At 43.0% G+C, this 12380-nt stretch overlaps 1 protein-coding gene across 1 annotated transcript; it reads left to right on the forward strand.

The window, feature by feature from the left end:
- The first annotated feature begins 1301 nt into the window (after nt 1-1301).
- LOC137942681 (viridiflorene synthase-like) lies at nt 1302-3783 on the forward strand. The gene is made up of 7 exons (XM_068788414.1): nt 1302-1458; nt 1573-1846; nt 1959-2346; nt 2448-2666; nt 2775-2913; nt 3002-3250; nt 3368-3783. The coding sequence occupies exons 1-7, from the start codon at nt 1342-1344 to the stop codon at nt 3665-3667; spliced, it is 1686 nt and encodes a 561-aa protein (XP_068644515.1). The 5' UTR covers nt 1302-1341; the 3' UTR covers nt 3668-3783.
- The last annotated feature ends 8597 nt before the right edge of the window (nt 3784-12380 follow it).

Below are 12380 nucleotides of genomic sequence, written 5' to 3' on the forward strand. Positions count from 1 at the left end.
TGCATGCACCCCTCTTTCTTTTCTCTTTTCATTGTTGCTTTGTTTTTATACTTGTTTTGTACTGAAGAGCCCTAATGGGAATGAAGTTGTTTGTATTTGCCTTTTGAAAGGAACCTGTTTCCAAAAGTCACCAAGCCATTTTATTTGAACCAATTATTGCTTGTTCTTCTTTGTCTTCTTCTTCTTCTTCTTTTGCAGCATTATGCAACCTCTTCAGAATCACATACTGTAACAGATGCAACGAATGTCTATCAAGTTAGTGTTACTTACCATTACGCCAAAAGACCGGTCTGTTAGCGAAGGCGCAACATGCATATTAAAGACAAGTCATTCCAACATTCCCCCGCACGGGGAACACCCGTGTACAAATGCAAATGCACAATCCCACCTATACGGGGACGGCCAAAGACAAAGTCCCACCTATGCGGGGATGAAACAAAGACAAAGTCCCACCTATGCGGGGACGAAACAAACGGGGGGAGCGGGACTCGAACTCGAGACCACCTACTCTGATACCATGTTACTTACCATTGCGCCAAAAGACCGGTCTGTTAGCGAAGGCGCAACATGCATATTAAAGATAAGTCATTCCAACAGCTAGTATTGATGATACTAATCTGCCTGTTGCTGTAGGTAAGGGTGGCACCAAGCCAAACCAGTTCTCAAATCATTCGAGCTCGGTTTGAAAAAGTACTCGGGTCAATCCTGTTGAATTGAGAAACTTGAAATAAGACCTGTTAAGTATAACAAGTCAAACTCAAGATTTTCTAACTCATGAGCGGACTCGTTAGTATAATTTTTTTTTATGAAATTACTTTTTACTCTAATTGTTCTCGTTAGTTGTTAATGATTGCTCTTATTTACCTCAAACCTCAAAGACAATCTGTTATTCAACCCTTTTGAGTCCTTAATCATAAACTACAAGGAGCATATCTAAACATAATTAGCACAATAGGATTTAAACTTTTTTACCTAATTAGCACTTATTAAACGAACATATATACACATACAAGCTATTTCATACCCAATTACTTAGTAGTAATTTAGAAGGGTACCCCTATCCCAAATAAGAGATATAAAACGGGGGTGGGACTACCTACTACCATTACAACTTAAAGAAATAGTAGCTCACCCCCTTCCCATGCAAGGGCCTAATTAATGGTGCTGGTTCTGGCGCGTCATCACAGGAGACAGAAGAAAGTGATATTGCACCAAAGTGATACTGTGACGTGTTTTCATGCGACGTTAAGGAGCCCTATAAATACTTCTTCCTGATTTGCAGCAGTAGAGAATTAAGACGGTAAGCAGTTGCGATTAATTTTTAGCATCCAATCCAATCCAATGGCGAAAGCTACTCCCCAGGAAACTACCCTGAAAACTGAGCCACTGCGGCCTATCGCTCGGTTTCCGCCCTCTGCTTGGGGACACTTTTTCGTCGATTTTGTTCAAGACGAGTCGGTACTGGAGATTTTTCGTCTGTTGCGTTTATGTTTCTTCTTATATATTTTGTCTGTGATAATGCATGTTTGGTTATTAATTAACTACGGTTGGGACCTTGCAATCTGCATGCAGAAGCTGAATCAGTGGAGTCAAAGAGCTCTGGTGCTGAAAGAGAAGGTGAAGAAGATTTTGAGAGATGCCCGGGGGGCCCCTTTCGAAATTCACCTAATTGATGTTATCAAACGTGTTGGTTTGGATTATCAATTCGAGGCAGAAATAGAAGATGCACTGAACAGATTGTACAGTGCAGATGTTAACGACGTTAGCTGTGATGATGGTGATGATCTATATCATGAGGCTCTTCGATTTCGCGTACTGAGAGCGGGAGGATACAAGGCTTCTGCTGGTAATTTACATTCTGCTCGCTCCTTCCAGTTACAATATTTAAAAGACGTGGTTCCTGACAAGATATTAAATTCCCATTAAAGCCCCAACTGTTTTCACTGGTTTGATCATAGATGTATTCGAAAAATACAAGGACGAGGAAGGGAAATTCAAAGAGTGCCTAACCAAAGACGTGAAAAGCTTGCTGTGTCTATACGAAGCAGCATTCCTGGGAATACGAGGAGAAGACATCTTAGACGAGGCGATTGCTTTCACTACCGAGCATCTAAAGTCTTCCTTGACCAGTAATCTCGATCCGCTTCTTAAACAACAGGTCCAACAGGCTCTGGAAATACCGACCCACAAGAGATTGCCAAGGATAAACGCAAGAAAGTTCATCTCATTTTACGAAGAGAGCGAGGGCAAGACATCTGAAGACATTCGCACACTAATCGAATATGCTAAGTTGGATTTCAATCTTGTTCAGGCCGTTCACCAGAGAGAGATCAAGAATGTCTCAAAGTAATCACTAGGATTTTTTTTTTAATAAAAGAATCCATATTAGTTCACAAATAGAGTTGCACTCCTACCTGACTGGGTCCGTTTCAAATGTAATGTTTCAGGTGGTGGAAGGAGAAAGGATTAGCAGAGAAGCTACCTTACGCAAGAAACAGGGCGGTTGAGTGCTATGTTTGGAACATGAGTGTAACTCCAGAACCCCGCTTCTCTCGATCTAGAGAGTTTGCTGCCAAAACGTTAAGCATGGTGTCGTTGACGGATGACACTTACGATGCATATGGAATTTACGAAGAACTCGAACAGTATACGAATGCAATCCAGAGGTTACACATTCTTCTGATCATTTATATATGCGAAATACAAATCATTTCAAAGAGTAGTTCCTTTTTATTAGAACTCAGAAACTAATGGGATATAACGCTTAATTGCAGGTGGGACCTGGCGGCCATGGATGATCTGGCTGAGTACATGAAGCCTCTTTATCTGGAGTTAGTAACTTTGTTTAAAGAAACGGAAGAGAAGCTCGAACAGGAAGGATACTCCTATCAAATTGGCTACGTGAAAGAAGCCGTATGACAGTCTATAGCTTTAAATTACCCAGATTTTGCTTCATTCCGAGACAGGACTGCGTTGTTTTAATTTCTTTCCGGTGTCGCAGATACAAGAATTGTGCAGAGAAGGCTATTTCGCTGAAGCAAAGTGGTATCACGATCGCTACACTCCGGGAATAGAGGAGTATATACGCGTCGCGTTGAAGAGCTCTGGTTACGAAGCAGTGTTTGTCCTCACCATGGTTTTCATGGAAGAAGCTTCAGTAGAGGCATTCGAATGGTGGAAATCCAAACCAAGGATCATCGTGGCCATAACAGAGATCTGCCGGTTCTTAGATGATCTTGTTGCCCATAAGGTATAGGCAGCTACCTTTCTGCTTCCAAGACTCATATTTTCTGTTTCGGCAGTTCTCAGCCCATCGCACATATAATCTTAATAATAATACATTGGCTGCGATGAATTTTACTTTCAGTTCGAACAAGAGAGAGGGCACATCGTCTCCAGCGTCGAGTGTTTTATGGAAGAGAAGGGCATGACAGAGAAGGAAGTAATCAACCTGTTCAAGAACTTTTACAACCTTGCATGGAAGGACATCAACGAGACTTGCCTCCGGCCTACACCATTTCCCATGTACATTCTCGGCAAAGCTGTGAATCTGGGACGAATGATGGAAGCGTGGTACAAAAGCAACGGCAAAGACGGGTATACTTTCTCTGGAGATCGTACTAAAGAGATGATCACTGCCCTCCTCGTCGATCCTATCCCCATTTAACGGTTTTACCTTGCTTTTGTCAAACTATTTGAAGTGTGGATGACAATCCGTTTGATATAGTCTAAACTATCTAAATAAAGCGAAAGACATTGCATGGAGTTGAGCAGTTCAGGTGATAGCTTTTGGGATTTTGCCTACGAGTCTACTATAGTAAGTGGAAAAGTTAAAATAGAACTTGGTCTGGAGTAAAAATCAGAGGAAGCCAATCCCTTTTGTTGGATGGAATAACAAATTTCAACCCAAAAGGATTAAGAAGCTAACCCGGACTTAAAAGTGCCTTTCAAACTAAACTTATTAGGAGAATTCTGAAAGATCGAGCCACAATCCAGAACCCCTTCTCTATTTTGATCTTCCCCGAACTCATAGCCGACGCTCCTGCCATCACTCTCGTCGTCAACGTCAACCTTCGTCTCTTTTCCCCGAACGACCAGGCTTTGTCATCGTCTCCACCGCCGACCGTCATCGTTCTTTCACCAAAACAATTAGGCATTTTCACTCCGCCGTCGTTTTGATTTTGAAGCCACCAGAGGCTACTTTGAAGCTCCCACGATACAACAACTACCATAACCTCTCTTACCCAAGAAAAAAATAATCAGAAAAGACCATTATTATGTCAATGGGATGTGTATGTGAACAGCAATGCAACGGAAGCCTGCAGACCAGGCTTTCGTCCACCGGAACCAACGGATCACAGATTCGACATAGACGGATCACAACGCCAGAATTAGAACTTTTTAGTTTACAATTTTGTATATAAATATGTGATGTAATGGTTTGTAAAGATCGTGATGAATAAAGCTTTAATTTATACATGGTATCAGGAGTCCTTCTGGTCCTGTTTCCGGCGTCATTTTCTTCTTTCCTCTCCGACGAGTAACCCTCTTCCGCCGTCCCGCTGTTCATTGCCACCGTAGCAGAGTCCAGCCCAAGAATGGAAAACAAGAGTTCCCTCCCAGAGTTATCATCGCTCGATCTGCCGAAAAGTTTTTCTTCGGCAACCACCACCCTCGGCCAGAGAGCGCAAATCGCTCGGCGACCTCACGCGGTCAGAAACGAGCATCCCCCCACCACCGGTGCGAAAAGCGACGCCGACTGAAATCTGTCGGAGACGAGCTGCAACGTCTTGCTTTTGTCGCGCTGCCCAGAACCAGGTTCGCTTAGACCACTGTGGTTCGCACTGGACCCGACTCCGTCCAACAGGTAGGTAAAAAAAAAAAAAGGCCGCCGAATCCTTTTCTCAAATTATCCCCTTCCATACCTTCATCCATATGATTACCATTAAACTTTCTTCTACAACATATCTCTTGTGGAAAAACCAACTTCTTCCTCTTTTGGAGAGTAATAATCTTCTCCCCTATGTGGATGGAACCCTCACGCCACCACCTCAGTTTGCTACCACATATTCTACCATTCCTTCTACTGAATATTTGTAATGGATCAACACATTCTCAGCCTCCTCCTTTCCTCCCTCTCCGAGGAGGCAATGGCCAAAGCCGTTGGCCTTTCCAATGCACGTGAGGTCTGGCTCGCATTGGAAAATGCCTTCAGTCATCGGTCGTAGGCTCGGGAAATCCGACTCAAAGACAATCTTTAGCAGTTAAAGCACAGAAATCAATCCGTTGTCGCTTATACACGCACTTTCAAGAGTCTCTGCGATGGATCAGACTGGTCGATCCACCGCGGCTCTGGTCGTACCCATGGGCGAACAAATGGTTCTGGCTGCAATTATGCCAACCAAGGCCGACCTCATTCAACACAAGGCCACCGATCTCCTCCCTGTCAGATATGCCGTCTTGATGGTCACTAAGCTGATCGATGCAATCAACGTTATGCCCACAGTGAGACAAATGAATCTCCTGCTCATCTTGCCGAGGCGTTCACAGGATCATGTTCTCTCACTGGATCAACACCCTCCGACTGGTTCTTGGACACTGGGGCATCTACTCATATGTCCAATAACACATCCATCCTGGATCAGTCTGCTCCGTACACGGGTAAGGACTTTGTAATTGTGGGAAATGGTGCCTCCTTACCTATCTCCCTTACTGGTATTCTCTCTCATACCCCAAATATTCAGTTGTTAGATGTTTTAGTTGTTCCACATCTCACTAAAAATCTTCTCTCCAACAGTAAATTAACATATGATTTTCCTCTCACCGTTACCTTTACTAACAATTTTTTCACAATTCAAAATCGTCTCACAGGAATGGTGGTGGCAACCGGTAAGAGAGATGGAGGCTTATATGTGTTGGTGCGTGGCAACCCTGCCCTTCTTTCGGTCCTTAAAAATAAATTTTTACATGCTTCCTATGACTTATGGCATGCTTTCCTAGGACATGTAAATCATTCAGTTATTTCTTCTTTACATAAAATAGGACATCTTTATCTTACCTCTTTATTGCCTTCTCCATCCTTATGCAGTTCATGTCGACTTGCTAAAAATCATCGTATACCTTCTCCATGTCATGAACATAGGTCATCTAATGTATTAGACCTTATTCATTGTGACATATGGGGTCCTTCACCTGTCAAAACCCATTTAGGATATGCATATTATGTTATTTTCATTGATGACTTTTCCCGATTCACTTGGTTTTATCCTTTGAAATTCAAATCAGATTTTTGTAATATTTTTCCCCAATTTCAAAAACATGTGGAAAATCAATATTCGACACATATTAAAAATTTTAAAAGTAATGGTGGAGGAGAATTTACAAGTACTTCCTTCTAGACTCATCTTCGTACCTTTGGAATCCATCATCAAATTTCTTGCCCATATACACCTGCCCAAAATGGACGTGCAGAAAACATCGTCATGTGATTGAAACTGGTTTGACACTTCTTTTTCATTTTCATCCCTTTGGTTGTCGTGTATATCCTTGCTTACGTGATTATATAACTAACAAATTTTCACCTTGTAGTCTTCCATGCATTTTTGTAGGTTATAGTCCCTCTCATAAAGGGTTTCACTGCCTTGATCGTATCACCTCACGGCTCTACATCACCCGCCATACCCAATTTGATGAAACCAACTTTCCTTTCATAAAATCATCTCAAGCTCACCGCCCTTCCTCTCTCCATTTTTCCAACTTTCTAGAACCCAGTTTTATCCATACAGAAACTCCTCCTTCCTCCTCACACCATTCTCCGCACATTACTCAATTCGGATTAAACTCATGTTCAATTTGTACTGATTCGATCGATACATCCATGCAGACTACTGATTCTTTTGTAGGTCCCTCCTCGTCGCATTAAATGTCCAGTCCGACACCACCCGAGACACAAATCACTCCTACTCCATTGGGTTCTCATCCTATACTAACCCTAGGTAAAGTTGGCATTTTCAAACCTCGCCATCCGGCCAACCTCGGTATCGTGGGCTCCTCTGGACTTCTCTCTGCTCTCCTTGTCTCTATTGAGCCGAAATGATTCAAATTTGCCACTAAGAATCCAGCTAGGCTTGCTGCCATGGATGAAGAAGTTCGAGCTCAGAAAAATAAACGAACCTGGATTTTAGTCCCTCGACCTACAAACACAAATATTGTGGGTTCCAAATGGGTGTTTCGAACAAAATACCTGCCTGATGGATCCATTGAGCATCTCAAAGAACGCCTAGTTGCCAAGGGCTACACTCAAAACCCTGGTCTTGATTACACTGACACCTTTAACCCTATGGTAAAAGCTACTACTGTTTGGGCTGTGCTCTCTCTTGCTGTGACCAACAAATGACCTATTCACCAACTTGATGTCAAAAATGCATTCCTCAATGGTACTCTCACTAAAAATGTTTACATGGAATAGCTTCCTGGGTACATGGACCCTCGTTTTCTGCATCATGCATGCCAGTTAAAAAAAGCTCTCTACGGTCTCAAGCAAATTCCTCGTGCTTGGTTCCAGCGCTTCAGCTCTTTTGTCACTCCACTTGGATTCTCCTACAGTCGTGCTGACACTTCTCTATTTGTTTTTCATCAGCATTCAGACACTATATATATGCTCCTCTATGTTGACGACATAATTATTACTAGCAACAACTCAGCCCTTATCACCAGGTTCACTCATAAGCTTCATTCTGAGTTTGCAACTAAAGATTTGGGTTCACTCAGCTACTTTCTTGGTCTGGAAGCTTCGCCAACTACTGATGGCTTATTTATCGGTCAACTCAAATATGCACGGGATATTCTTACTCATGCTCAGCTACTTGATAGCAAGACGGTTCCTACGCCTATGGTCATTTCACAGCATCTGTTCGCAGATGGTTCACTTTTTTTGGATCCCACTCTCTACAGGTCTCTTGTTAGTGCCCTTCAATACTTGACCATCGCTCGCCCTAACATCGCTCATGCAGTCAACTCTGTTAGCCAATACTTGCGTGCTCCCACTGAAGATCATTCTTACTGTTAAACGTATTTTGCGCTATGTCAAAGGTACCATTCACTTTGGCCTTATTTTTTGTCCATCCGCTACTCCTACTGCTCTAGTCGCTAACTCTGATGCTGACTGGGCTAAGTGTCTTGATACTCATCGCTCCACCTCTGGTTACTCCATTTATCTTGGGGACAATTTGATTTCTTGGAGTGCTAAAAAGCAGCCAACGATTTCTCGTTCCAGTTGTGAATTTGAGTATCGTGCTCAAGCGCACACTGCAGCTGAAATTATTTGGCTTACGCATCTTCTTACCGATCTACATGTTCCACTTCCACAACCACTTCTACTCTTATGTGACAACAAAAGTGCAATCTTCCTCAGCTCGAATCCAGTATCTCACAAACGCACCAAACTATTAAAGTCCTAGGCAAGAGTACTTCCCAGGAGGTCACCCATCCTAGAATTACTCTTGCCCAAACTCGCTTAACTTCGGAGTTCTGAATCAGATACCTAGCCAATACAACCCGAAAAGACTAACCGTTTAAGGTGCGGAAAGCCAAGTACCTAACTCAGACCACAAACTCTAACAAGAGTGGATGAAACCACTCTGACACCCACCCCACCCATTTTGGAACCGCTTCTCACGGGATACAAACGCGGGCCGTGGCGTGCCTAGCTCTGATACTATATTAAAGTCCTAGGCAAGAGTACTTCCCAGGAGGTCACCCATCCTAGAATTACTCTTGCCCAAACTCGCTTAACTTCGAAGTTCTGAGTCAGATACCTAACCAATACAACCTGAAAAGACTAGCCATTTAAGGTGCAGAAAGCCAAGTACCTAACTCAGACTTCAAACTCTAACAAGAGTGGATGGAACCACTCTGACACCCACCCCGCCCATTCTGGAGCCGCTTCTCACGGGATACGAACGCGGGCCGTGGCGTGCCTAGCTCTTCTGATACCATGTCAAAGTCCTAGGCAAGAGTACTTCCTGGGAGGTCACCCATCCTAGAATTATTCTTGCCCAAACTCGCTTAACTTCGAAGTTCTGAGTCAGATACCTAACCAATACAACCTGAAAAGACTAGCCATTTAATGTGAAAGCCAAGTACCTAACTCAGACTTCAAACTCTAACAAGGTCACCCATCCTAGAATTACTCTTGCCCAAACTCACTTAACTTCGAAGTTCTGAGTCAGATATCTAACCAATACAACCTGAAAAGACTAGCCATTTAAGGTGCAGAAAGCCAAGTACCTAACTCAGACTTCAAACTCTAACAAGAGTGGATGGAACCACTCTGACACCCACCCCGCCCATTCTGGAGCCGCTTCTCACGGGATACGAACGCGGGCCGTGGCGTGCCTAGCTCTTCTGATACCATGTCAAAGTCCTAGGCAAGAGTACTTCCCAGGAGGTCACCCATCCTAGAATTACTCTTGCTCAAACTCGCTTAACTTCCGGAGTTTTGAGTCAGATACTTAGCCAATACAACCCGCAAAGACTAGCCGTTTAAGGTGTGAAAAGCCAAGTACCTAACTTAGACCACAAACTCTAACAAGAGTGGACGAAACCACTCTGACACAAACATGTTGAGTTAGATTATCATTTCCTTCGAGAACTTGTTGCTGCATACAAACTTCACACACAGTATGTGCCATCTCACCTACAAATTGCGGATATTTTCACCAAAAGTATTCCACGCCCTCTCTTTGAATTTTTTCGGTCCAAACTTCACGTCTGTTTCAATCCGACGCTCAGCTTGCAGGGGGGAGGTGAACAACAATGCAACGGAAGCCTGCATACTAGGCTTCCGTCCGCCGGAACCGACGGATCACAGATCCGACATAGACGAATCACAACGCCAGAATTAGAACTTTTTAGTTTAAATTTTTGTATATAAATATGTGATGTAATGGTTTGTAAAGATCGTGGTGAATAAAGCTTTAATCTTTAAAGTGTAGGCTGCAGGCCTCAATCAATATCATAACCATATTCAATAGTTGTTCAGGTGTAGGCCTGCAGGTGACAAATATCACTACAAAGTCCACTGTCCCATTCCCATTACCGGTTTCAGCGACAGAACCAAGAGCAATAACCACTATCCAGCGTGCTAATCTAGAGAGAAACAAATTCAATACAATAAAGAGCACGCCGAGGTATATCGTGTCATGCTTTTTCAATACAATAACAAAGATTTTTTCATAATAGATCGATCACGCGTGAAACTTATAAAAGTCAACAATTAAATTCAGTTTCAAGTGAAAAAAAAAGGAACAGTTACAGTGAGGATAAGAACTATTTCCAACATCAACTCTGGTTGTTGGGATATCTCTTCTCTGACCTCCAATACCTTTCTTTCTACCCTATTCTACCCACCCCATAATTACATTGAATAGCTATATCTCATTCCCATTGCATAAGAGCAAGGTGACACACGCCAAGTGGATGGACTTGTTTATTTGCTTCTTATTCTGACAAGTGTAACCAGTAGGGGGTGGCATCGCCGAGCTTGATTTAAATATTTCGAACTCAAGCTCGAGCTGAACCCAGTCTCGAGCCTAAAATTGTTATCGAGCTCGAGCCCAAAACATTTAACCGAGTTCGAGCCGAACTCGAGCTTCAACATTCATTTAAAATTTTTCAAAAAATATATATCAAATAAATTGTGTATAAAATTATGCAAAAAAAATTACATAAAATTGGGCATAACCTATATATATATAAAATACATGTATAAGATTAGGCATGACCTCTACTTAAAATTGGGTATAATCTATGTATATAATACCTGTATAAAATTTGGCATGATCTCTACTTAAAATTAGTATAATCTATATACATAATACATGCATAAACACTCAATAAAATTGTCTATACATTCCATAAACACTCCATGAAATTGTTTATACACTCCATATACTCCATAAAATAATCTAAACACTCCATACAATAATCAAACACCACAAAATTAAATGAAATATGACTATCAATTTACAATCACCCAAATAAAATCTATAAATCCATTATAAATTTACAAACTATAGTTGTTTCTCTTCATGCTAGAAAATAATATACGTCCCTGCATGAGCAAACTCTCCACCTATGACAAAAAAAAAAATTAGTTATTGTCAGCTAGTTACTTAATGTCGTTAAAAATATTAAAATTACTTCATTGTTAGGTGGCAGAGCAGCGGCATGGGAGGCGGCTAGTGCGGATGGAATTCCATTGTCAGGTGGAAGAGCAGTTGCATTGGAGGCGGCTGGTGCGGACGGAATTTCATTGTCAGGTGGCAGAGCAGCGGCACTGAAAACGGTTAGTGCGAACGGAATTACCTCGTCTGATGGAAGAGCAGCGACACTAGAGGCGGCTGAGGCAGACGGAATTGCATCGTCTGAAGGAAGGGTAGGGTAGCGACTGGGGCGGATGGAATCACATCATCCAGATAGGAAGAAGAGTTTTTTTTTTTTAATAAAAAAAATTTTGCACGTGCGAAACTCCCACGTGTGAAAGCCCATGTACAAGTTCGCACGTTGTGCACGTACGTGAGCAGGACGACGCGTCCAAGCGGGAAAATAATTTTTCCCATTGAACTTAGGTTGTCTCGGTACCACTGAGACGGGCGGCGAGGGGGGGGGGGGGGGGGTGGCTGCGCTGGCAAACGGGAGCGATCGGCGCTGTGGCCGGAGGGGCGAACGACGATAGGCAGTGTAAGTGTGGGTCCTTGGTCCCACTTAATCGGTTAACCTTTTCGGGTTGTATTGGTTAGGTGCTTACATGGTATCAAAGCAGGTTTGTCCCACGTCCCGCGTTCGAATCCCCGCGCATTTGCATGTTTGACGCGGGGACTTTGCATTTGGCGGGGTGGGTGTTAGTGTCTGTGGTCTGTGTTAAGACTTGACTTTTCGCACCTTAATCGACTAGTCATTTCGGGTTGTATTGGTTAGGTGCTTACATGATATTAGAGCAAGTTTCACCCGTCCTGCCTTCGAATCCCCGCGTGTTCGCATGTTTGGTGCGGGGACTTTGTATTTGCTTTTGTATTTGGAATTTGTCCTGGGTTTAACCCGGGGGTTTGGTTTGCGGGGGAGTGTTAGAATATGTTGGTGATCTGTGTTATGACCTGGTCTTCCGCACTTTAAAACGGGTAACCTATTGGGTGTGGATGGTTTGGTACTCTGTATTTGGCACGCCATCCCGTGTTCGAATCCTCGTGAGTTCGTTTGCATTTGGTTTAGTTCATTTGCAATTGGTGTAGCACGGGGACTTTGCATTTGGCGAGGTGGGTGTAAGTCGGGTCCTTGGTCCCACTTAATCGGTTAACCTGTTGGGTGCGGATAGTTTGGTA

The sequence above is a fragment of the Aristolochia californica genome, unplaced genomic scaffold, assembly GCF_029961685.1.
Source record: "Aristolochia californica isolate CCGP_79_NKW_82.1479 unplaced genomic scaffold, dmAriCali1.0.hap1 SCAF_10, whole genome shotgun sequence".
In the NCBI taxonomy this organism is placed as follows: domain Eukaryota; kingdom Viridiplantae; phylum Streptophyta; class Magnoliopsida; order Piperales; family Aristolochiaceae; genus Aristolochia; species Aristolochia californica.

Excerpts from the sequence above, each read along its gene's own strand:
- LOC137942681 (XM_068788414.1), top strand. The coding sequence starts at position 1,342 with ATGGCGAAAGCTACTCCCCAGGAAACTACCCTGAAAACTGAGCCACTG. Across the intron at positions 2,667-2,774 it reads TATACGAATGCAATCCAGAG|GTGGGACCTGGCGGCCATGG; the intron begins GTTACACATTCT and ends GCTTAATTGCAG. Across the intron at positions 3,251-3,367 it reads ATGATCTTGTTGCCCATAAG|TTCGAACAAGAGAGAGGGCA; the intron begins GTATAGGCAGCT and ends TTTTACTTTCAG.